Here is a 25,526-nt window from a genome sequence, read left to right on the forward strand (position 1 = left end):
CTAGAATCTGCCCGGAGAACACAGTGTGCGGAGAATGGTCAATCCCAGTTACTAGCTTGGGTCTGTACACATTGTCTCCCGCGTCTGTGACTACGCGTCCATACAAACTCGTTGGAGTCACCAATTTCCCCCATCGTCCTCGTTTTTGAGCATAATTTTGGAATAAATGAGCTTTGCTGGATGTCAGTTTTCCCACCATCGTTGGCTCAGTTTTTCTTACAGATCTCTACCTGAATCATCTTAAAATCGGTCTGCTGGCTGATTTTAGCAAACACTTCAGATGTGTGCTTCCTTGTAGAGAATCTGCAACTTCCAGTGCACAATGATGCTCCCAAAGCGCTTCACAATTAGTGCATAAAACGCTCTACACAACTGAAGAAAAGAGGCATCGGAACTAAGAACGACTCTTGAGGAGCAGAATCGCTAATAGGGCACTAGTTTCATTTGTGATTTACCGAAAGTACTCGAAATTGCAGATATGAAACACTTTGTTTATACGTGTACATTTGTGATTCACTCGCGACAAGGAGCGTCGGTTGGAGTGCTTTGAATCGTTACGTAACGTCTGTACAATCAATCCAGAATTTTTTTTTGCATCGACACTTACGAAGGTAACAGTTTGAAAATGTGCGAGAGTTTCATTTGAGAGGAATCCTCGTCATTGGCTTTTCCATTAAAACGTTAGCCGTGATAACCTGGAATTCGAGCTCACTAGCAGGTATGGTCAAACGTTACAAGAGAACATCTTCCTAAACGCCCATCAAGAAAGCGCACTCGCAAAGCGAGACCAAAGATTTGAAGGCTATTCATTGTGGTACAGTAACATTACTCGCAATTTTCGCTGCTGAGTATCATCCACTGTGGCTTTGGCATTCTGGCGAGGCTCTGAATGGGTGCCTAATTTGATTATTACCAGCACAGTAGGCTATGGGCTTAGTAAGAAGGGCAGAGATGCGAGACTCTTTTCAGTACAACCTTGAGCTGTGCGCGAAGGATCATCGATAGAAGGCCTCCAACAATTAATCTGATTGTTCCGTGGATTGGACGAGCCGATTAATGGAAACGCATTCAGTGAATAGCGTGATCTGCTCAGAAAATCTGCCAAAAAATTGTCGGTGAATATTCGTAGCCTGATGCCGACTGTGATGCTGAGAAAATAAACCGAACTGAAAATAAAATTCTACCTTCGATACCTATTGCTTATTTCTGACGGTTGTTTTTTTTCCCGAGCTTTAAAGGTCTCCATTCGCTGATAATAAAATTATCATCCATCTTAAAAGAATTATTATAAGACACCGTTAGGATCAGTGACCTTCACGGTATAAGTTCGGGAGCTTTTCAGCTGTTCTTGATTTAGCATTTTTTTAAATTCATTTTCAAGTCAGTTTAAACTTGATTAGCTATTGTAATTAACTTGCATCACGTGTTCGGCGGTCAAACAATGACAGAGAACAATACACTCGCCACCAACGTTTGGACTGGGGTTGACTCCACCACGGCCCATGTCCTGGGCGCGGTATACGGCGCCATAGGCTGCCTTGGCATCCTTGGTAACTCCTTGGTCTGCACGGTCTTCCTGATGCGACGGCAGGTGTTCGGTTCGTCCACCAACTTGCTGATCCTGAACCAGTCCATGATTGACCTGGTGGACTCGATCCTGTACTTGGTGCTCCGGTTTGGGCCCCAGCTGGCCGACCAGCGAGATGACATCTTAGGCGAGCTGGCCTGCCGGATATGGTTCTCCGAGTACATCATCTGGTCCCTGTTCGTGGCGTCCACGGTCAACCTTCTCTTCGTGTCCCTGGAGAGGTACTTCGCCATCTGCCACGCCGTCAAACACCGCAAACTGTTCACACCGCGCCGCGCTAACATCGGCCGCGTGATCGTGTGGATCGTGGGCTTTCTGTACCAGTCGTACTGGGCGGTCCTGCACACCTTTACTCAGGGCGAGTGTTACGCGGTCTGGCCAAGCCCCACGGTGCAGAAAATCGGCGGGCTGTTCTTCTTCTGCTGCGAGTACCTGATCCCGCTGTCGATAATGTGCTTCAGCTACGCCAATATCGTCATTATGCTGCGCAAGAAGAGCAAACGCGACAACACGCAGGCGGTGAACTCGTTTCAGCGTGCCAAGCGCAACGTCACGTTGACATTGTGCGTGGTGTTCCTGTCCTACACGGTGTGCTGGACACCCACGGAGATCGCTTACATCATGTACAATCTGGGAGGTCACTATGACTTCGAGAGCACCTTGCATCGGATCTTCACGGCCTTGGTGCTGGGCAACATGTGTGTGAACCCCATCATATACACCTTCAAGTATGAACGCTTCCAGGTGGAACTAAAGAAGATTTTTCTCCGTAGGAACCGAGTTGGAGATTCTGTCATGATGGGTGACACTACTGCTAGAACTCCGGCTGGCGATCCGAACGTAGACCGCGAAGGACCCAGCACGATCCCATGTTGAAACAATCGGCCACCATTCTTGTTCAATAGTGTTGCTGGGTGTAGAATAGATTCATGCAAAAACTTTGGCTGATTTGAAAAGCTTGGGGGGGGGAAATTATTCGTTTCATAGTTATTTTTCACCCTCGACCCTGTTGCTGTTTTGGATGACAATAATACGTTTCGTCAGTTCTATATTGCATGATTCAAAAATGCTGGAAATGTTATTAATTTCAACAGACAATGAGAACAGAAAACAGGATAGGTGACTGAAAACCCTATGGAAATTGGCCACTTAATAACTTTGACGGTTACGCTCACAATACGGGCGTTTCACAATAGTGCGCCCCAAGTGTTTGCAACGCGTTGGCCAATCACAGTGCACGAAATCTGTCGACCCCTTCCAAATGCGCATCGGGTTGACAGATTTTGCGCATTGTGATCGGTCAACGCGTTGCAAACTCTTGGAGGCGCACTTTTGCGAATCTCCCGTATTGGGAGGCGATACAATAATGAGCGGAAATCAAGACAAACGTTTCAATTAACAATAGAGCGTAAAAATTAGCCCAAAATACGATGGATTACAGCTTCTAAAACCTTCCCCCCTCTATTGTTTTTGGTTTCCGCTTTCAGGAGAGCATTTTAAAGTCTGTTTGTGTAAGAGGTAAGCCTTATTCACGGGGGAGTCATTTTTGTACCTTGTTCCTTATGTACTGGACTGTAGGGTTAATGGCAGAGTATTACGGTTTCCAAACCAAACTTTCTTTTTTTTCCTCACGAATTTAGATATAATTTATTACAATTCTTTGAATTATTCTAAACGAAAATTGATATTAACTTGTGTAAACTTTTATTTCATTGGACTGCTAGTTTGACTCTCAGATTCCCAAAAGGTTTCCTGTCTCTTTCAATTCAAGATGGTGGACACATGAAATACAGTCTATCGAAGGAGGCTATAGGATACCAAAGTGTAACGTCGTTTAGATAGAGCCAGTCATAGAGCTATATATAAATATATAAATAGCTCTACGGAAGTAATAAATACCGTACAAAAGAGTCTTGCGAGCGTTCGCTCCAACGCTGGTTCTCGCGCTAGTCCGTTTTTTACACACAATTGTGCATACCCTATACAACGATAACCCCACCTGCATATGCATATGCATATGCATATACATATGCATATACATATACATATACATATACATATACATATACATATACATATATACACATACATATACATATACATATACATATACATTTACATTTACATTTACATTTACATTTACATTTACATTTACATTTACATTTACATTTACATATACATATACATATGTACATGTACATGTACATGTACATGTACATGTATATGTATATGTATATGTATATGTATATGTATATGTATATGTATATGTATATGTATATGTATATGTATATGTATATGTATATGCATATGTATATGTATATGGATATGTATATGTATATGTATATGTATATGTATATGTATATGTATATGTATATGTATATGTATATGTATATGTATATGTATATGTATATGTATATGTATATGTATATGTATATGTATATGTATATGTATATGTATATGTATATGTATATGTATATGTATATGTATATGTATATGTATATGTATATGTATATGTATATGTATATGTATATGTATATGTATATGTATATGTATATGTATATGTATATGAATATGTATATGTATATGTATATGTAAATGTATATGTATATGTATATATATATGTATGTGTATATATGTATATGTATATGTATATGTATATGTATATGTATATGTATATGTATATGTATATATATATATATATATATATATATATATATATATATATATATATACATATATACCTATATACATATATACATATATTCATATATACATATATACATATATCCATATATACATATATACATATATTCATGTATACATATATACATATACATATATACATATATATACATATACATATACATATGAGGTTTTAATTAACCTGCTGTGCAAGACATAGCAGGTAAATTAAAACCCCATGAAAATATGATTCTCACCTGTTTGTGACGTGGCGATTGCAAGTAGTGTTAGGAAAGATGGTGGTCTCTAAAAGAGAGCGAGTTACACAGGTTTCGCGTTCTCGCGCTCGAACGGCGGGAACATGACCCAAGAACAGTGTTCTCGAAACAAATTCACACATCACCGTCCTCCTCGTCAGGGTTTTACACGAACACACGGGAAAACTCGTGGGATTTGATTTTTGAAAAGCTGCAAAACTATCGAGATGTCTTACAAAACCGGAGACAATGGAAAGTTTTGCACAAGTAACATCAATAATTTTCCATGACAGGTATGATTTTTTTAATGGAAAAGGAGTTAGCTCAAACATTCGGTACTCCATAACCTGTCTGGGACACTCGTAAAACCACACCCATAAAGACACGTGTGAATTAAAACAACAGCTTTAGTTTTCCTTTGTCGACATAGGTACAGATTCGTCAGAGAGTTCAGCTATCTTTTTGCGGGTATTCCTACTGATCCTATTCAGCCTACCCTCACTTCCTGTGCTCCCTAATATGGGTATATAGATATAGTTATGAGGACTGCTTTTCGCAGAAATAGAGACCCGCGCTTTGTAACCTCGTCAATGTGCAGATACATTTCAGAAAATGTGGATATGGAGAATTAAATTTCAGTCACAACATTCCAAATGTGCAGGTACCAAAAGAATGTAAAAATAAACAAACCAACCTTCAATGGGAGTTGAAAACAGGTACTACGTGAACGTTCAAGCTGATTCAGTTAAAGAGTTGGGGCCTACCGTGGCTTTATGATAAATCATAACTGTAGATCAGAAGTCATCATGGGTTCTTTTTGGCGATGTTTGCTCATGTTGCTCGGCTTCTGCGTGTTTACCATGCGCGTCTGCCAAAGTGAAGACAATGTCAGTCGTTCAAGGTTCAAGTTTTTGATTTACACGAGCGCGGACGATGGCAGTCACCACATGCAACTGGCCAGCATCGCGAAGTCCTTAGTGGGAAGCGGTCACAGTGTCACCTTCTTACTGAGCAGCAGTTGCACTAAGTGGCTCCACGCGGACGACGCGCACTTGTTCCACTTCATCGTCTACCGCTCGCTCTACACGCAGGAGGACCGCAGGGAAATCTCCAGGCGGTTCTCCATCAGCGTGATGAACGGGGACCTGCGGAGCCTTCTCGGGATCATAAAGTTGACACTGCGCGGTCTCAGGGATCCGCGGCAGCGGATGCTCCTGGAATTCCCAATCAACGAATGCGACGCTTTGCTGGGCGATGACGATGCCGCCCGGCGCATGGAAGCTGAACGCTTTGACCTACTGATCGGGGATGATTTGACGTTTTGCATCCCACTCCTGGCGGAAAAACTGGGAATCGGATTCGTCCTGTACAGTGCTTCGCCTATGAAGCCGGCAAAGCTGGGACTCCTGTAAGTACGTTCTAAAAACAGAAATGACTAGCAAAAAAGATTGCATTGTGAAAGTATTATACCAGTGGATTTCTTCTGCGCATAAGGCATGGGTTTTACAATTGCACTCTAATTTTGTGGACCACCAATTTACGGGTAAAGCGTTAGGGACAAATTGAAACTTTTGCGACCAGTGCATCGCAAAACTAAAGAATTATAAGCAACACGCAGTATGAATTTTGTTGGCTTATGCTTCCATAAATACAGTGAAATGTAGAAAAACAATCCTAACTTTTACAAATGTGCAAACCCAACGGCAATTATTTTTCGAGTTTCAATTGTAAGATGAAGTATGGTGGAAAAAATCGTCAATGATTAGAATGACTTGATTCGCTTCCCCCCTGATGTCAGTACGTCCATTACCGGCTGCTTACATCGTACCTCAGAGTCTGTAATAAGATAACGATTAAGGATTTTACTCTCCTCAGCTATGGAGTCCCAAGTCAGTCTACGTACATACCAGAACGCCAGCTGGGCTTGAGCAGTGACATGACGCTACCGCAGCGAGTAGCCAACACCGCTATGAGCTACCTCTACACGGTGCTCTTCTACGAGCAGGCCTGCCATTACTCGCCATTGCAGCGCAAGTACGGCATTGGCCCGGCAGCTTCAGTCGTGGAGCTGATCGGCCGCGCCGAGCTCTGGATTTTCTCAATGAACTTGGTTCTCGATTATCCACGTCCATTACAACCAAATCTGATACTGATCGCTGTACCGACCATCGGTGTTCAGGCCGATCTGAAGGTAGGATATGGAAACGCATCAGGTATAGCATGATCAACTAAAGGGGAAACTTCATGAAAACTTTGGCAAACATTTTGATCCTTTGTAGCAGTTCTGAGCATGCGCACGTTTGCATAGTTCTGAGCACGCGCAATACTGTCGAAAAGGACCAGCATACGTATGTCTGTTGCCACAAGCGTCTCAAAGTCTCTCTCTTAAAGTGAATCTATAATGTGCACCTCATTAAGAAAGACCGCTCGCCAATTGTACATTTTAACTTCTGATCGATGGCAGCGCAGGAACGTTTTTAACTGTGGTGTCTGCAATTTTATCCTTTTTTTTTTGGACGCATTCTGCATCACGAGATAAACATGCGTCTGTGGCGCCGTCGACGCGTGGTACTTGCAGTTATACTTAAACGTCGCTTGAATGTGAATGCACCATTTCGCAGGAAGGAAGGAAAACAGCCATCTCCCGTTGATTGTACTGCAGGTTACAGTCGAGTCTTCAGCACAACCACTTTCAACACACGGTCGACGTCTTGCCAAAACTTTCTATCTTTATAAACACGATTCGAGTCTTCAAAAAAGGAATTTGAAAAAGTCGAAATTTCAAATTTTATACGGCCGAGCTTGTTCGATCCAACATTTACCCCGTCGGGTGTCAGATTACGTTATGAGTTGCACTTTTTTGTGAAATCTGCCAATATGCACAAAAATGTCACTTACCAGAATACATTACCAAACAGATTCTAGAGTCAAACGGAAATAAGCGGAGAGCTGTAGTCTCGAGTGATACGCTTACAAAATGGAACTTTGGTTGTAGCATGCAATATATTGGTAGGGCTTCGCCGCTTTGCAGCTGTACAGACTGAATGGGTCTCAAACATGTACGTTTCAGAGGAAAATTATTAACTGCGCATGTCCCGTTTTAGGGTCATTTACATGCGTAATGAGGGCCATAGGAATTCGTGCCAGGCAAACAGCTGCTTCATTTCATGAATTTACGTCTTCCTTTCACTTTTTGCAAATAAAATTCCTGCCCAAAATATTTGGTAAGATAAGGCCTTTTCCCAACGTGTTTTGTGAAAATAAAATTGAGAAATTGTACCAGAGTGGTCAAAACTAGTGATTTTTGTGAAAAGCTCTTTTCGAAAGCGGTAGTTTGTTTACGTTTTGATGCGATTTTTGAAGGCTCGGAAAAAATTGAAGTTTTCCTAAAGTTTTCAAAAGTGGGCTGTGGTGGAGAAAGGTGTGAAGGTTTTAGATTTGCTGACGGTTTTGCGCTAGATTTTTTTTTCTCTTCCCGACCGGACGCGTTTGGATATCGACCTAATTCAACACCGATTCCGTTCATCCCGCATAATTTAACAGCCTTGCAAGAGTAAGCATTCAGTGACTCGGGAACGAAAGACGAACACACAAGTACAGTAAGTTAACATGAAGTTTATTATCGAAACCGAGGTCTATCTGTCATTATAAACTTGCCAGGAGAATGTTGAGAATCACGGTTTATATCCCCCGTTTTACATGTACTTTACACGCATGAACCACATGAACATGTACACCGGCTCCGTCAAAAATGTCCATGTATCTGTACATGTTCACTGTACATGTACGCCGCGGTACGTGGTTGGATTGGTTTTGTGTATGTAAAACAGGTAGGCTGTAGATCGCGCTGCGTAGAAGTATCAAATAAAACTCGTGAAAGTCGAACAAAAAGATCTAGCTACATAGAACTGATTGTATTGTGTGGTTGAGATTCTGGCCTGTCGTATGCAGTGTCTCATTGTTCTGGGAAAACTTCTAAAATTGAGAAATATAGTGGGAAACATTACCAAGTGATCGATTAAAAATGGAAATAATTTTCTAGCAACCACTTTGAGGTTAAATTTCATATTTATGTAGCATTTCTTTTCATGATTCTGTAATGTTATATTCGGTTTAAGCCTTCTAGAACACATACAAAGAGTTTCAATGTGATCGTTTGTTAACTTTGTGCAAACGAAGTCTTCAAATCGAGAAGGCTCAACAGAGGATTGGCAAGTTGCTCAGGACATTTTCGTGTGGTTCACGACGGTCCGGCCAAGTAACCGCCGCGCATGGTCAAAGTCGTTAATTTCCACACGTTGAATGGGGGTGAAACATACGTTCAAATTCATTGTAACCTCTTGGATGGTTCTTACGCGAAGCACACACGCTTATCTGCCGCGGATGCATACTCAAGACCGGTACATGCTTGCAGCGAACGCGAAAGCGAAGCAAACTTTTACCTCTCAAAACATTCCTAGAGAAATTCGTTTGTTGGAAGGCTGGTTTATACTTTGCACACAAGCAAACTCAAGTGTGAATTTGTGACGTCAGATCCAAAACTCGCGCTGTGAATTCACCTAATGGCCGGTTCGTGCTACAAGTGAATTTAAAAGCCAAACAAATGTTGAAGTCAAGAAAGATGTGCAGCAAAAGCTGTTGCATTTGCAACACACACAAAAATTGATCTGCGTCACAAAGTCGCGTTGGTGTTTCCTTCCTTTGGCGCCAAATATGAACTAGCTTGAAGTTGAGATGTGTTTCACTTGGCAAATTGGGAGCACAGCGTTCGTATCTTTTATCGCGCAAAGTAAGTCCAGCTTTAAGGGTTTCTTCACAGTTTGGATATTTCCTTCAGGTACCTCCTGACCAGCAGGTGTTTGTGAACAGTGCGGACCAAGAGGGCGTGGTCTTGTTTTCGCTCGGCACCCACATGAATGAGATGCCGGCTGCACAGGCTGACGTATTCGCGAGGGGTCTGGCCAAGATTTCTCAAAAGGTGTTGTGGCATTTCACGGGTAACACATCACATCTTGCCCTTGGGAACAACACCAAGGTGGTTCCATGGATACCAATGCGACATTTCATGGGTTCGTGCTTGGATTCAAATACCGTTATTTGATTTTTTTTCAATGGTTTTTGAAGCTTTATTAAAATTTCCCTCATTATCTTCGTTGATGTCCGGCTTAATCTTGATTTTGATCAGATCAATTTTCATGTAGTAGTGGCTGCGGAGTGTCACCATCGGGGAACAGCCACTATTTCATTGGTTATCTGCTATTTTTCCCTTCCAGAACATCCCAACGTTAAAGCAATCCTTTGTCACGGTGGCTCTGGCATCGTACAGGAAGCTGCCTGGTATGGCCTACCTATTGTTGGCGTCCCACTGTTTGGCGATCACTTCGATAACTTGATCCGAGCTGTTGACAAGGGCTTCGCAGTCTCGCTGGATTTGTTCCTGTTGACGGAGGATAACCTCCAGCAAGCCGTGCAAAAGGTCATCAATGAACCAACGTGAGTTTGTACGCCTCAGTTAGTAGCCCCGAACGTGACCAAGAGAGGGCGCAATTTTCCTCGCAACGGATGCTCCTTTGGTAGGAACTGCGCTTCTCTGGTTGACAAACAGCTATAAAACGCGTGCGTTGCGGACACGTGGCTACCAACAAAAAATAAACTCCGGAACAACATGGCTCTTTTTCAAGCAATGAGGGGGCGCTTGCATGCTTAAGGCGGATAGAACGGGGAGATCATAAGTAGAGCTGGAGGGGACACGGGGCATGTAAAATTGTCCCTTGAGGCACGAACCATTCGAAACCTCACGGAAGCCTACACGAGCGTAACACGTTCACAAGCACGCTGAAGCGTGGCTCACATCTGAACTGATGACGTCAGAAAAATAAAACCTGACCACATGATCGCGTACGCGCATGCGCGTTAACATAGTAGCGTAATCTAAGATGCCACCCTATTCTGGGTCGAAATTTCCATAACTTAATTATGATTAGAGACTTAGGGGCACAGATGTAGCGTTGCTCGTCATTTGCGACTTAAGGTCGGCCAAGCACATATTTATTCCCAGTCATAAACACCTTTTTTTGTTAGAGAGTCAAAAGAAGCCCATATATGATTGATTTCCAACGATTTTGTTCCAGAATTCTCCCCCCATCCATTTTATGCATGTTCCTTGTGCATATTGTCCACAAGAATCTCCGGTATGGACTTGGCGCACGTGTGGCGGGCCGTGCGCATACCGACTCTAGACCAATCAGAATCGAATAAATTGTCTTATATCCGGGTGTCAGCGCGTGATTTAGGCAGCCGGCATTTTCACTTCTCAGCGGGCATTATCAAATGTTCAAGTGGCAGGTTGTTGAGTAGGGAGACTGTCCGAGGCATTGATGAATATTCTTTTCTTGTTTTACTCAGCACGAGGGATCGATGTGTGCAACCGAACCTTTAAACTAACTTTTAAAACCGGCTCAGATTATTAGCGTTAAGTCTCCCGTGCCGGTTTAAACGCACGTATAAACCCGGCAAAGCGAAGTTATCTATACACTACGCACAGACGTTTTGTTGGAGTCATCACAGAAAATGGTAATGATACAAGGTTAAAGTATGTGGCTCCCCTATAAAGATTTGACGCATACTTCAGGTGGGCACGAAATGTGTATAGCTGTTACGAATTCATAGCACGAACTTTCGATCAGAGTATACTATTTGGCGTACATTTTCACGCGCCAAAACATCCAATTCCGTCACTTGGCAGTGTTTCAATTCAACCTTGAAACCAGAAAAACAAAGCCACCTTTCGTGAATTCATCTTTAATTAAATAATTCATAGTCAATTCAAATCTGCCATCGAATAAAATTTAAGTTGTAAATGTTTTCATCCATTTTCCTTGATAGGTTCCGAGAGAATGCCAAGAAACTTTCTGAGATCCTAAGGGACGAGGTGCAACTGCCGGCCGACAAGGCAGCCGGCTGGATCACCCACGTGGCCAGGTTTGGCGGGAAGCACCTGAGGCCCAGGGTGCTGGACCAGGGATTGGTGGAGCGCTACCAGCTGGATGTGTACGCCGTCCTCCTGCTTGGGGGAGCGGTCACGTTAGCGATCGGATGGTTAGCGTGCCGCTGTTGCTTCCGCGCCCTACGGTACAGGTGTGGTGAGTGGGGCCAAGCTCGCAAGGTTAAGCTTAATTAGTCGCGTCGAAGTTGTAGAGTAGCTAGTATCTAGAAAACATGCATTTCCTTAGTTTTGAGACATGCTTTTTGAAATTCGTACAATATCATTCCAAAGCGACTAGGACGTTTCAAAAAGGAAGTGCTTGTAGGACTTATTATTTAACTATTTACAAAGCAAGACTACTGCATTCCACATATACAGGCATTAATCACTCTACGCTTAATCGTACATAAAAGGCAGTTATTTGGTCCAAATTCTTCTGCGTGCATTGGGGTGTTCCTCATTCTTTCGGTTTCTTCATTTTTTTGTACCCAGTTTAATGTTGGGGTTTCTTTGCCTTAGCCGTGCTCTCTCCTCCAGTCTCGCACCTTCAATGGTCTTATTGGTTGTATTACACGATATTGTAATTGATCTACCCTTGTTAATTTGCCTTTTGGGATCTCTTTGTAGATACTCATTTCTTTGTGTGATTTTCAATACTATACTTGTTTGAGAGCTGTTAGTTTGTATTCATTTTCCACGCCCCGGCCTGCTCGGCCTGGTACAAATTTTGGTGGCAGCGGTGGTATCCTTATAGCCTGTGTCTTATTTAATTATGGTGGGTTTATTATACATCTTACCACCGACCAGTCATCGTGTGTGTTTTGTTTTGTTTTCCAACTGAAGGTACAGTTTGTATGTGTCCATAACGATTGGAGTTATATGCAGTTACTTTTCTTGCATGTTGATATTTCAGGCCCCTATTCTGGTAAAGCAAATGTAGTATCGTTTATTTCAGTGTAGGTCCAATACACTACCCCCCCCCGCTTGTTGTTAACAGATATAGTCACATTGACCTATACCTGGACCAGTAATTCCCACTTCTTCTTCTCAGCTAGGCTGCTTCCACCCCCTTTCTGTAGGGAGGTAGTCAAGCTGACCTACACCTTGGGATCAGTAATTCCCATTATTTCCCCTCAAACTATGCTATATTTGTGTAATCCTGCACTGCTTGCAACACTGAAAAATAAAAGGAGTAGCTCTATACCGCTGATGACCATGTCTCTCGTTCCTTCGCCAAAATGACGCAAGGCATGGTGGGAAGCAACATGGCGTGGCAAGATCGTACCCACGGGAACGAGGTTGAGTGTTTGGCAACTAGCAAGACCTGTGAAGGGCGAACTCAGTCATTAGGGGGCGAGAGGATCTTGAACGCTTCTTATCGTAAAACTTTTGTGGTGTAAGATCGGCCGAAAAGTGCAGGAAAGGGTATCTAACATAGCAGAAGCAGCATTCATGTAGGGGTAAATACCTTAGCCGAGGGGTGAAGATTAATGTTTACCTGTTGGTTTGAGTACCAAAAGTTACAGCGAGACGAGTCTCCAGGCCATATTCGCGAGGGCTATAACTCTGAGCTGGGTCGGAGAAGGCTCGAGAAGGCTGAAAATGGCCAAATATATCCCGACTGCGATGGAAAGCTGATGCCAACCGTGTTTTAGCCGGTTGCAGCGTTTGGCTGCCTCCCCTTTACAGTTTTGAGTGACAACGAATGACAGGCAGTATGATTGGGATATCACATGATCTTCCTCTCCACTTCGATAGTGTCTGTGTACATAACAATTAGATCATTATCTTTAAATATATAGAGACCTCTACTTGGAAGAGTCAAGTTTGCAGCAACACCAGAACTGTTTGTCCAAAACAGACCGCAACCAGCTACCAGAATGACATTGAGAAATTGAAAGTGGGGTATAATGAGGAATTATTCAACCGTTCATTTTGCGAGGAAGCCATCTGAAAATTTTAAGAAATGAAGATCATTCTTCCTAAACCATATTTCGAACTTTTCAGTCAGTCTTAGTTTTAGGTGTGGTTGGTGTAGTCCATGGGGATAGCAATGACAGTATTGGGGTCTCAGACTCACCTCGCGACTCAAGCATGTGGCGTAGATGACTTCAAACAGATGTGAGGGCGCTATACAAAAGAAACCTAGACAGCGTTATTTGGAGACAGGTTTGAGGGCGTCCTTTCAAAGCCAACGCTTATTTGATTTCACGTAGAAATAATTTGAACACCCGTTCGCGTTGATAGAATGGAGAGGAAACCCAAGGTTATGTATGCCAATGTCCGTATCTCCTGGCTGTAGTGTATGAGCATCGCTATTTCTCATGGTAAACCATTCTTGTTGCTCTTCTCTCAGTGTGTAACCATTTACAATGATTGTAATGTGTTCGGAACTGGAAGATTTTGAAATTTGTGTGTGTGAGTGTTTTTTTTTTTGGGGGGGGGGGATAACTCACCCGGCCCTGGAAATTTAAAAGGGGGTAAGTGCTGACACCCATATGAAAAAGAGAGTGATGTACATCTGATGTATATCTAGAAAATTTTACCTTCCTGAGGGATCTTACATCAAAACAGAGTCTGCAACTTTCACAGTAAAGGTTATTTTCCCTTTTGAATGCAGTTGAATAAACATTGTACATGCATTTAGACTGTTAGATTATTTATGACCATGTTTCAAAGTTGATTGAGTTTATGTTTGTGTTGCAGCAGTGCCGAGTTTTCACGGCCGTCTCGTGAGGGCGCGCTTCATAAAAAGGCCACGCTTAGCGCTAGCGCCTCGGTGTATACAAGTTAACAGAATTCAGAACAGGGTTTCAAATCAGCAATCATCATACATCCTAGGGGGTTCAGAAGTATTCAGTTGGGTAAGTTATCATTTGAAATCTTTATTCAGTCAAGGCCATTTTCAAGCAAATAATGGAGCCGTGTATATGGGTTATTTATCTAAAATTTACTATGGGTTATTACGCACAAATCATTGCTGGAATACCAACTCATCTCCCGGCGTGCCTTTTCATTCTATTTAGATTGAAGTCATTAGGAGAGTGTAATGATAAAAAGATCTTTATTAAGCGTGCTATTAATTATCTTTGTTTTCTCTTTACTTGAAGCTCACATATATTCAAGGGAGGGACAGCAACTACATACCGGGAGGGTTTTTTCTTGAATTTCTTCTTAAATGCAATAAACCAGATTGCCAACTAAACTTGGAAAATAGTCTACAGTTTGCTTAATTTTAGAATGTATGCGTGATCGTGCCATGAACCCCATTTGAATGACAGTGAACATGGTTTATTTACAAAATGAAAGCGATGCGGTCGCTGCTTGAGGTTGGCCCTGGTTGGGATTTTTCAGATTCACGGCCTACCTACGTTCACCCAAGAAGGCGGAGGAATGAGTCGTTTTACAAAATAGTCGATTGTTAACCCTGACCCCCTTTGCAACGATTGGGTTATTTTTTCTGGTCATTTTTCCAACTTTGCAGATAGTAGGCCTACGTAGGACAGTGATATGGTGGAGGGGCACTTAGCTTACATTACAGTTTATCCTAACTGAAAATCAGCCCAGAATTTGGTTATACCATTTTGGTGCAGTGAATCGATACGAAATATATAGTCTTGAATTTTTGTGTACCGTTCGGACGATACAATTTCGGGGAGATTTGAAATTATCTAGTTTAAATTATTAGACGGATTCAAGATAAATGCTTGAATTCGATGCACTGAGGCTTCAATTTTGAGTAGCATTTTTGTTTGGCGGAAGTTATTTTCATAAAGAATTAATTAATGAAAAGGTGCAAAATTTTACAATTTTCATTCATTTCGGTGATAGAAAGGGTCTTTGAAATTCACTTTTCTATATATTCTGACATTCACTGCTACTAAGAAATCTTACGAACAGAAAAAAAGTGATTTTGGGTAGTGTTGAGTTCAGATAATCTAGAAATGCATTTGTGTTGCCTCATTTTTTGTATTCTACCAGACCAGCCTTTGAAAAGATTCATGACGTAGTATTCTCGCACGAGAAACCGCTGTTGTTTGCTTGAAAATAAAGTGCGCTTGCGCACCTGTGATGAGTGTTGTCTCGATCGGCATGAACTTACGTGGCATGAGCACAGTAATGCGCACTATGGGCAGGTGTCACACTATACTATGTAGTGTGTACACGCAGTTTTACGCTCTGCTCACAAATCCTTTCGCTGTTGCAGTTGTGCGAATTCAAAACGACAGTGCATGCATGTTGATGTGGTGAGAAATTCGTCCGGAAGATACAGTTTGCGGAGAGGAAAACGCATTGAAACAGTTGTAAAGGTGTGAACGTGGTGATTGCTTTCAGTTCCCTTCCTTTTTATTTCATCGGGGCAGCCTGAACATGGCTAGCAAAAGCCATAAAGGGACGATAGGTGCCTGGTATGAGGCTGGCGCTCATGATTTCAGGGAATTGGAACAAAAAGTACGCCGAGGTGATCGGCTGGAGTTCGACCGCGGTAAGTACGCCCACTGGGGTATATACGTCGGTGATTACCATGGGATGGAGCACGTTGTCATTCACTTCGGGAAGTTTAAAGGAGGGGCGGCCTCCTCCGAGGAGAATACGTCAGGCAGTGCGGTTTCTGCAAGTAGCAAGCCCGAGATACGAGCTGACTCAATTCAGGCGGTGCTGGGCACGTCAAGCAGAGTGAGAATCAACAACTCGAAGGACAAAGTGGAAACTCCTTTGTCTGCCCACGCTGTTGTGAGAAGGGCAAAGAAAATGCACCGAGAGAAAGTAGCTATTGAATATGATCTTATCAAAAGCAACTGCGAGCACTTCGTGAATCTTTGCCGGTACGACAATCCAACCAGCGATCAGGTGGATGAGGCAGTTTGGTGGTCATTTGGGTGTATCGTCGCAGGTTAGTATACGCACGTACTGGTATCTCAATCAGACCGTATAGGACTGTCCAGCCGAAAATTTGAGTTTGGGAAAAGACCTTTTTTACTGGGAAACCATCGCATTTGTCTTGTTCCCTGAATCAGTCATATTCACTCTACTCTGTTTAATGGGGTGCTCATGCCAGAATGTTGCGGGTTCCAAACTCTACTTTTAATTTTTCTTGTAATGTGACTTTTGGATATTTAAGTGTATTATTTTCATTTTTTTTTAAATTATTCTAAACAAAAACCGGCATGATTTTGTCACTGTTTTTTTTTTCATTCACAGGGTCCGAAAACGAAACATTTACTGCACTTTTAATTCAAGATGACCAAGTCATGAATACAGTCTGTTTGGCAGATCGCCTTTTCCTGAAAACAGATTACTTGTGGGAAATCAAAATTTTTAAACCATTGCAATAGACAAATTTTGTTTAAAAACATTCTTCGTTGGACCCTGGGTGTTTATACAGACAGGTTCGAGGCAGAACTTTCCAGCATCATACTTTGCACAAAAGAGGGAGGTTGTTCCCGTTTTCAATCAAAAAGGACCAGCACGCCGTCTGCTGTGTGGCAGAAGGGCGTGATTAACCATGAATAATCTGAGAAAGGTGTTCAGATGCCATTGAGCCAGGTACCAAACGAAGTATTTAGTTTGACGGCATCAGTGCGGAGGAAATGCATTGGAATAACAGACCGATTACGCCGGTTAATTCACTTGATCTACAATGGCCATTCGACATCAACTAACATGGCATCCTCCCACAGCAAACTAAAAGCCAACTTTTGGTGAAGTACTCAGCAAATCAGTATACACGTAGTCTGTGAGTACTTTGCCGACCATCGGGTTTATTTTTGATAAATAACACTTTTGACACACTCTGCCGTGGTGGACGCCATGTTTGTTGGTGTTGAGCACCCTGGCCAACATAGTCACGTGACTTAGTGGGTGCACAGTCTATGTCAATAGCTTGACTATACCCGGATTCAGCTTACTGATTTCCTTTGCTCCAAGAAAAGAAAGACGGCTGGCCATTGTCATATTTTCTTTCGATGAAGCACGGTTATCGTGTTTCATGGCTCATCTAGACAAATTCATTCAACTTTCCTAACTCCGTATGGGATGCAGATCAGAAAATTCAGATCAGAATTCATCGCAAGTTTCCTAACTATGTAAATTCACGGGATGCAGATCAGAAAAAAAACGTGTTGTAGCAAAGCCACGGTACTTCTTCTTTGAACACTTCACCTGAAGCGCTATTAAGCTGTCTGTTTCTTGTTTTAAGCCTGAAGAGTCCATTAAGACTTTTGAGACAAAATCACATTTGTACATGTGCGAAATGAGCCATTTCGAAACACGGCCGAGGTCATGCATTGGGGAATACCAAAGCGTTCAAGAGATCTAATTTGCCCCATATATCGGTGCGGCCATACCGTCAAATCAAAAGCGCGCTTTATTCCCGAATGACCTTGCCTGTTAGGAATACCGAACTGGCTTACTGAGAAATAAATCCTCCGCACAATGAACAGCGACCGGAATGTCATTCAAATTGAAACTGGCAAATACTGTGAAATGAAGCCGTCCACTTTGTGACGGGGCCATTGAAATATTTAAAGATTATCCTCCGTAAAGTGTGTTTCGTCGTTTACTGTCAATCTGTCTTCGTTTACTTTTGTAGCCGTGGTTGGTTTTTTCCACTCAATTGCGAGGCCTCGGAATCAGTGATCTCGGGATGCAAGGTGTTGAGCAGATGAAGTTACGGAGCTTTGAGGATGCCACAAAACACCTTTGACCCCGATTTGAGGGAGATGTACCTTTGAGGGAGATATAGCGCCAGCTTCAGATTATAGAAACAGACTGGCTGATCGCTGTATACCGTATACTGGCTGATCGCTGTATACCAATTATTATCCATGTGCAGTGGCGCGTACAACAGGTTTGTTTCCAACCACGGTGACAATTCACGTCTCAATTTTCTCTATACGCAGCTGCTTGGACAGCCTGATTTGAAGATAGATCCAGTAATTAATCTGTTTCAGGGCCACCGTAGATTATGATGGAGTGTTGGATCAGCCACTGATGTCCGTTAAAAACTGCAAGATTCCGTATCATTGGTCATGTCTCCTGATTTTAAGTGTATATGGGAATACAAGTACATTCACTCTGTTAGTTTCCCCTCTCGAGTGCATGTGTACCATTCGAAAGTTTTAAATCTGTTCGGCTTGAAACGCGTTCAGTAAATTAGCCGTCATGTTAAATTTTAGAGAGACATTTTCTTTGGTAAAAACTTTGAAGGCCACAAGCAAGGACTATTACATTATGCGTTTGTGCACATTTACGTTTCACCATTGGGGGGTTCTTTCATGGACTGAGTTTAGTTCTTAGCTGAGGGTTGTTCTGTTTGACGTGATCAATGCGAGAAGCTAGACGATGTTAATTTTTTCAAACATTTTAAAGTAACAATGTAATGCTATATAGGGATTAGTCACGGAAATTGTGTTGATGTAAATTTAATCTGTAGAAATTCTTGCACACAGTAAGTAGTGGTGTTAATTTGTTTTGCTTTCTTTTGATTTTTAATGGTACATGTAAATGACGTTGCATCTAATTTACACCCAAGGAAATTGGGTTGATGTAAATTTAATCTGTAAAAATTCTCGCACACAGTAAGTAGTGGTGTTAATTTGTTTTGTTTTCTTTGATTTTAACTGTACATGTAAATGACGTTGCATCTAATTTACACCCAAGGAAATTGGGTTGATGTAAATTTAATCTGTAAAAATTCTCGCACACAGTAAGTAGTGGTGTTAATTTGTTTTGTTTTCTTTGATTTTAACTGTACATGTAAATGACGTTGCATCTAATTTACACCCAAGGAAATTGGGTTGATGTAAATTTAATCTGTAAAAATTCTCGCACACAGTAAGTAGTGGTGTTAATTTGTTTTGTTTTCTTTGGCTTTTTAATTGTACATGTAAATGACGTCGCATCTAATTTACACTTGAGGAAGAGATTAAGATTTTTCGGGGAAATGACAAAGCATGTTTTTAGTAAACGTATACAACATCCAAAGAGTGCACAGAGTTATTCCTCTACTTGATTTTTTTATGAATTTACAACCAATGTCCCATCTACCGTAAGCATGACCGAAGCTTTCATGAGATGAGCACTATGCATAAGCACCAGTGCTACCAATCACAAACTCGTGATTATTCTTTTTAGTCATTTGCTATCACTCCTGGCCTTTTGCGCTATAGTTCAAGAAATGCCGGCATTCCACGCACTTTGAATCGGGCTAGTTGTCTTTTGTCATGTCTGGGCAATGTGTACAGTTGCCTTTGCAATGGGACGCGTCGCTATGGAAATTAACACAGCCGTTGCCAGGAGATGTGCGTCGGTTGGAGCCGTACATGGAGCCTTGTTGTCAAGGGAAAGACCATGCAGTGTATGGAACATTGGGTAGGCAGTGGGGTGTGATGCGCTCTGATCCCAAAGGCCCATCTTGTGTCAATAATCGACCACATGCCTTGAATTGTCTTTTAGTTCGATTTCAATTCACGGTTTTTCCTCTTTACTTTCAAAATGACACGATCGGGCTCGCTAGCATATAACCCCTACTTCAGTTTTCAATATTCACGGCGGATTGTAAATTGGCCTGGTAATGAATTGGCTCTTCACCCTGCACTTTGAATCGGGCGCGGGGTGACGGCGAGCGAATGATATGAACATTATTATTAAAACAATCTCAGAAAATCCCGTTAAACAAATCAAAATTTCTAAAAAAGTGATAAATCCTAGTAAATCATTATTACCTCCACTCACCTAACTAAAAATGGTAAAAAAAAAAATTTTAGGGCTCCAAAGCTCCAAACATGTTCAGTGTGGTGAGTTGGGTTTTAAAAGCCCCATAACCCAGTGCAGTGGGCTGACCTTGCACCTGCGTATTGCTTGTCCTCTCCAAAGCTCTTTATAATAACTATGGCAGTGCGCTGTTGGAACATTGAAAAGCTCGTTGTGTACATGTACATATCAATGGTATGTTTGTTGTTAAGGACTACCAAGGAAGGGACCTTTCAAAAAGATTGCGCAAAGCACAGCATTTGCAGCCTGGGAAATCCCATTTCGTTGAACCCTGCCGCTGGTGCTCTATTGTGAAATGTTTTAAATATCACAGGGTTATGTATTATGTTACTGCATTATACAAATTAAATCTAGTTGTTCTTTTGCGATTAGCCCTGTCTTAGACTATTGACTTATTCTCTGTTAATTTCAGTTCATTATAAAACCGACTTATGATTGCATTCTATTTGAGAGGTTTAGAGCTTAAATTTTCTGGGTGTTGCTCTGATTTCTTCATGTTTTTCTCTCTTTATATTCAACTGTGACTCTTTTTAGCCAGCATTTGCTAGTAGGAAGTACTTCTGGTAGAATTATGAAATATGGTTTTCTTAATTATGTGTGCGATTTGTTTTGACTTCTATTGTTCTCATGGTGTGGAAGAGCTTTTCATTGTAAAACGGTTAGAGTACTAGTCTTTTGCAGTCCTAAACGCATAAGAAAAAAATCATGTTAAATAAAAATGGGTACGAAAATGTTGAGAAATGTTCAACCCTAGGCTCCCTTGTTTAGAGTGTACCACTACTGTCGATAGTACCATTCTGACAGACGCTTCCATTCCGTTCATTTCTAAAGTAAACCGAGGCGAGACGGCAAACAATAATATTGTAGCAGCCAGCACGATCTCAAGCGGGGTTGCCATGCCCACCCTAATGCAATGTTTTTATGTCGCACACCAACAAAATGGGACAGTCTTTGTGTTACTTGTCAGAGACTCCTGACCGGAAAAATCCCCAAGTTCTCCCACCAGCTATTGCACAGTAATGGTGCCCAGCGGGGATGAAACACAAGTTCTGCTCAGTTGGACTCTGCAACCGACACGTCAAACTGTTTGACGCTGTATAACCCTTTGGATCACAAACTGAAGTCTGATATAGTTCTATGGACCATTACAAGGGGGCGATTTTGTCGATGTTTTTAAATATGATAATTCTAAGAACATTACTTAATTTCTCGAAGCCTGTAAAAAAGTCCTGAAAGTCTTGTAAGCTCACACTTCATAAAGGCACTCAATGCATCCCCCCATTATAATAATCCCCTCCTAAATATCCCTTCTGGTGTCATCTTTTACCGTCAATGAACATCCATTTTAATTGAGACCCCAATCTATTCTAGAAAAACCTCAATTTAATGTTCGTATACACTTTGCATTAGTAATGTGTCCTGCAAGCTTTACTGAAGTCTCCCGCAGAGCCTACCGGGCGTGTTTGACAAGCGGTTTGACCGTTGTACTTTCCGCCCCGCTGGTTCTTTAGGTCCGTTTAAATCATGCCACATAATTATGCTATATTTACATCTGGGGATTTCCCGTTTGCGCGATACGTGCACACTCACTGCGAAATTCTTCATGAGACTGGTGCGTCCCCCCGCGCCCCTTGCACGTTCATCTTTGTGCTAATTAAACTTTCTGAAATGTGCTGAAAGCGTAAACAAGGCTTTTTAAAAGCAGACTTGAGGAAGACTGACCGATCTGACAGTCCCTAGCTCTTGGCTGAAGCGCATTCTGCTCGGTAAGTTCCTGGTGTCAGTATTGGCAGCGGCGTGTTAGAGTGTCATCGTTTTGTCCTTACTGGCAGTGAGCCAACGTCGAGGCAGACAAGTATGGCAAGCAACAACCATTTGGGGATGGTGGGTCGCTGGTACGAGCCTAATTCTCAAGACTTGAATGCCTTGGAAAAGACGGTACTCCAGGGAGATCGACTGGAGTTCAGCCGCGACGATTTATACTCACACTGGGGTATATACGTCGGGCGATACCGAGGAATCGAGCATGCTGTCATCCACTTTGGCATGTTTGAAGGAGGGGCTGCCTTCTCCAAGAAGAAGACCTCAGGCAGTGCGGTTTCTGCACGCACCAAACCTAAGGTACGAGCCGACTCCATTCGGGAGGTGCTGGGCACGTCGGGCAAAGTGAGAATCAACAACTCGAAGGACAAGGAAAAAGATCCATTGTCTGTTGCTGTCATCGTAGATAGCGCAACGGAAATGCACAGAGAGCAAGTTGAAATTGACTACGACCTCTTTGAGAGTAACTGCGAACACTTCGTCAATTTCTGCCGGTATGACCACGCAGTCAGCGATCAGGCTGACGCAGCGAAGGACGTAGTTGCTATCGGCGTGGCCGGCCTGGCAGTAGGTTAGTATATCCGGATTAAACTGAAGAGTCCCTCTGGAAAACGTTTTGAGAAATTATCGCCTGGAAATGCGAAGGGGTGGAATTCAGGTGATTTTTTTAATGGGTCAACCAAAAAGGAAAGGGAAGTTGAACAACATTTGAAATATTAAGAGTGCAAAAGAAAAGATTTATCGAATAGTGAGAAAACAGATTTATTAGAGCAGAATTCTCCGAAAATTCCCCCAAGTTGCTGTTGAAACTGTTAATATTTCAATCGGCTTTAAGGTTCCAAATTGCAACAGGTCGACTTTTCTGCAAATCTTAAAAAAATTGACGGCACGCATTGTGTTTCATTTGAAGCCTGAAAATAGACTTGAACAAATTTCACTGAGTCATTCCAGACCTTACCATCCCTAATGTTTTTCGTATTGGGGAATTTTAACGATGAGAAACTAATTATAATTTAAGCAAATTGCAAACAGAATTGAATTGAATTTGAATGGAATGGAATGGAAAAAAACAAAGGTACCCAGTTTTGAGCCAGCCTAGCAAATGATCGAGTGACTGAATGAATGATCGAGTGACTGAATGAGTGACTTTTTCACACATAGAAATATCCCTTTCCACCATGATGTCAGACTGAGAGACACTTCAAAATTTAAACTAAAATGATCAGTCTGGTATTTAAGCAATACCTCACAAATTATCCTGCAAAATGGCATTAGAAATCATTAAGAGGATCTAGTTAGATGGACGAGAAGGCCGCTCGAGACTTGGGGTCTACTTTGGATACAGTCCATTAGATTATTTATTAATCTCGCAAGTAATTTAAACTCTGTTTTTGTTTCCCTTTCTTTTGATTGACAGGTGCAATCGCTAGAGCGGCGGTGGCATTGACAAAAGCCTTCAAGCAGTAATTCCGAGATTGTGAAATGGTAGGGACCGGTTTGATCCAGCTACGTGGGCGATATAAGAACACACCTGGACCACATGTATCAGTGGCGTCAAAATGTGCCGAAAATAGAGGGGGGGCGATTGGGATGAGGAAAGGTGGGGGGATGTCTTGCCCGGCCGTGAAATATTCCAAGTGGCATATTTAGGGCAATTTAAATTTTTTTTTTTTTGAATGATAATGAATACATTTTAGTCGTTGGAAGTATGAACAATTCTGTACAATATACTTTAATTTTTCTGCTCACCACCAAAAAATGTAGTGAAGACACAACAAACTAATTTTGTCAGAGAATGCGGGATGGGGCATTACGGTACATCCATGCATGTTACCCTGCTGTGCTCAGTGCTCAGAGTTAAATGGATTACTACAGGAAAGACTTGAAACATTAATTATGTCTTGTTTGAGCTCGAGGCGTAGAGGAATGTTACATATACATGTGGGTATGAATTTCGCAAGCATAACATTCTCTGTGGGGTACTAGGATTCAATAATACGGCCAACTGACCCAACGGTCAAGGGCGGATCCAGGGGGAGATCGTGGGCGACCCCCCTGAAAATAAAGACAAGGGTTTTAATCAATCAGAGTGAAGGTATTAAGTGTCTTAAATGGAGGGTGTTTTGCATGCTCAGAGCAATGTTGATCAGGACATCGTTTCTCACCCGATGCTTAATTAATTATGACTGGTGTGATCAGGTAGTGCTCCACAGACGCTGCTTAATTGCTTGGCCCCTCCCCTCGAAAATGGGATCTGGATCCGTACTTGACCATGGTTTAGAGTTAAATCAAGGATGGATCCAGGGCAAACCTGCAGAGGGCCATACACACCCAATAAAAGCCCCTTCCGTGAAAATTTGGTTCTGGATCAGCAATTGTACAGAACTTACATTTTAGGCTCTGCTTCCCTGTATATTAGAGTAAATTATAAGGTGATTTATTCAATGCCTACTACGTGTATAAAAAGTTTGTGATCGACAAGTTTTAGGGATTAATCTACTGACAAGTAGGACGAAGAGTTCCAGTTACCCCCAAAACAAGAAAATCGACGCTTCTATTTTAGGCTGTTGAATAGAAGAATGTATGTGAACACGTGAACTGCAAAGGCATTAACATTTCTGTATGGGCCGATTGGTGTCCTGCAAATTGGAAATTCAGATATTTCTTAATTTACATCGTAGTAAGCTATCGTATTGGTCAGCAGTCGTAGTAATGGCGTCATAATTCATTTGGTTGCCTATAAGATTGCCAAGAACGTGTATGTTGCATATTTTGGATCCAGTTAGCCTGGTTCTAATTTAATATTTAGCTATCTCTTCTGTTTTATGGGCCTCATTGGATAATGCTAATACAAATTCGATAAACACTTTGATCTAATCAGAGGAATAGGATCTCTATGTTGTATTGATTATGCACAGCAATTGCTAGATTTTTGTATTTTTGCTTTGGCAATTTATTGATACATAAGTAGTTGGCAATAAGCCGGTAAGCAAATATTTCTCGACACTATTTCGAATAAAGAAGTTGAGGGTCAATTTTGAATACCTATAAAGTGTTCATAACAGTTCACTTAACTCGAAAAAAACTGTTTTCTTGCATTAAAGATGAGTTTAATTAAACGGTAAAAGTGATTCGAAGAAAAGTTCATTGATTGATATCTACAGTATATGCTGACGGCATTGTGCACTGAAACACGTGGAGGAGTAACCTATTTACATGAAAGTGGCATAGCAGTGAAATCTGAAGATCTCCAAGCAGCTGCTAATCGTGTGCAAGTAATGTACACAACTTGACAGTCTGACCGTTGTTTATCTTCTCCTGAACCGGTCAAATGGAAGGTTAGGTTGCAGAAATGTTAGTTCATGACCTGTCTTCGCTCATAATCAAATAACAAAACAATGAAAAAGATAAAAGAAAT

The 25,526-nt window shown here is 41.8% G+C and overlaps 3 protein-coding genes across 4 annotated transcripts; all 3 read left to right on the forward strand.

Annotated features, from left to right (window-relative positions):
- The first annotated feature begins 1,201 nt into the window (after positions 1 to 1,201).
- On the forward strand, positions 1,202 to 3,581 carry LOC110989090 (galanin receptor 2b-like). The gene has a single exon (XM_087130509.1). It carries the CDS (start codon positions 1,442 to 1,444, stop codon positions 2,462 to 2,464), a length of 1,023 nt encoding a protein of 340 aa, XP_086986635.1. The 5' UTR covers positions 1,202 to 1,441; the 3' UTR covers positions 2,465 to 3,581.
- A 1,565-nt stretch (positions 3,582 to 5,146) lies between these two features.
- LOC110989102 (UDP-glucuronosyltransferase 2C1-like) lies at positions 5,147 to 14,726 on the forward strand. Of its 2 annotated transcripts, XR_015423474.1 has the most exons (6): positions 5,147 to 5,935; positions 6,403 to 6,718; positions 9,365 to 9,596; positions 9,801 to 10,020; positions 11,413 to 14,376; positions 14,623 to 14,726. XR_015423474.1 is itself a non-coding variant. In XM_022253230.2 (5 exons), the coding sequence occupies exons 1-5, from the start codon at positions 5,301 to 5,303 to the stop codon at positions 11,705 to 11,707; spliced, it is 1,698 nt and encodes a 565-aa protein (XP_022108922.2). In that variant the 5' UTR covers positions 5,147 to 5,300; the 3' UTR covers positions 11,708 to 14,726. The 2 variants fall into 2 exon arrangements, 1 of the variants encoding a protein (XP_022108922.2); XM_022253230.2 differs by having other exon boundaries at positions 11,413 to 14,726.
- An 863-nt stretch (positions 14,727 to 15,589) lies between these two features.
- On the forward strand, positions 15,590 to 25,235 carry LOC110989105 (uncharacterized). Its single transcript, XM_087130845.1, has 3 exons — positions 15,590 to 16,406; positions 22,059 to 22,679; positions 23,526 to 25,235. Exons 1-3 carry the CDS (start codon positions 15,884 to 15,886, stop codon positions 23,573 to 23,575), a joined length of 1,194 nt encoding a protein of 397 aa, XP_086986971.1. The 5' UTR covers positions 15,590 to 15,883; the 3' UTR covers positions 23,576 to 25,235.
- Positions 25,236 to 25,526: the final 291 nt, after the last annotated feature.

Source organism: Acanthaster planci, linkage group LG20, assembly GCF_054643075.1.
Source record: "Acanthaster planci isolate LZ-2023a linkage group LG20, COTS_SCS, whole genome shotgun sequence".
Lineage (NCBI taxonomy): Eukaryota > Metazoa > Echinodermata > Asteroidea > Valvatida > Acanthasteridae > Acanthaster > Acanthaster planci.

What these genes read in the sequence shown, in the direction of transcription:
- LOC110989090 (XM_087130509.1), top strand. Translation starts at nt 1,442, where the DNA reads ATGACAGAGAACAATACACTCGCCACCAACGTTTGGACTGGGGTTGAC.
- LOC110989102 (XM_022253230.2), top strand. Translation starts at nt 5,301, where the DNA reads ATGATAAATCATAACTGTAGATCAGAAGTCATCATGGGTTCTTTTTGG. An exon ending in ACCAATGCGACATTTCATGG is followed by an intron (nt 9,597 to 9,800) that starts GTTCGTGCTTGG and finishes TTTCCCTTCCAG; the next exon opens with AACATCCCAACGTTAAAGCA. An exon ending in AAGGTCATCAATGAACCAAC is followed by an intron (nt 10,021 to 11,412) that starts GTGAGTTTGTAC and finishes TTTCCTTGATAG; the next exon opens with GTTCCGAGAGAATGCCAAGA.
- LOC110989105 (XM_087130845.1), top strand. Translation starts at nt 15,884, where the DNA reads ATGGCTAGCAAAAGCCATAAAGGGACGATAGGTGCCTGGTATGAGGCT. An exon ending in ATTTGGGTGTATCGTCGCAG is followed by an intron (nt 16,407 to 22,058) that starts GTTAGTATACGC and finishes CTGCTCGGTAAG; the next exon opens with TTCCTGGTGTCAGTATTGGC. An exon ending in CGTGGCCGGCCTGGCAGTAG is followed by an intron (nt 22,680 to 23,525) that starts GTTAGTATATCC and finishes TTTGATTGACAG; the next exon opens with GTGCAATCGCTAGAGCGGCG.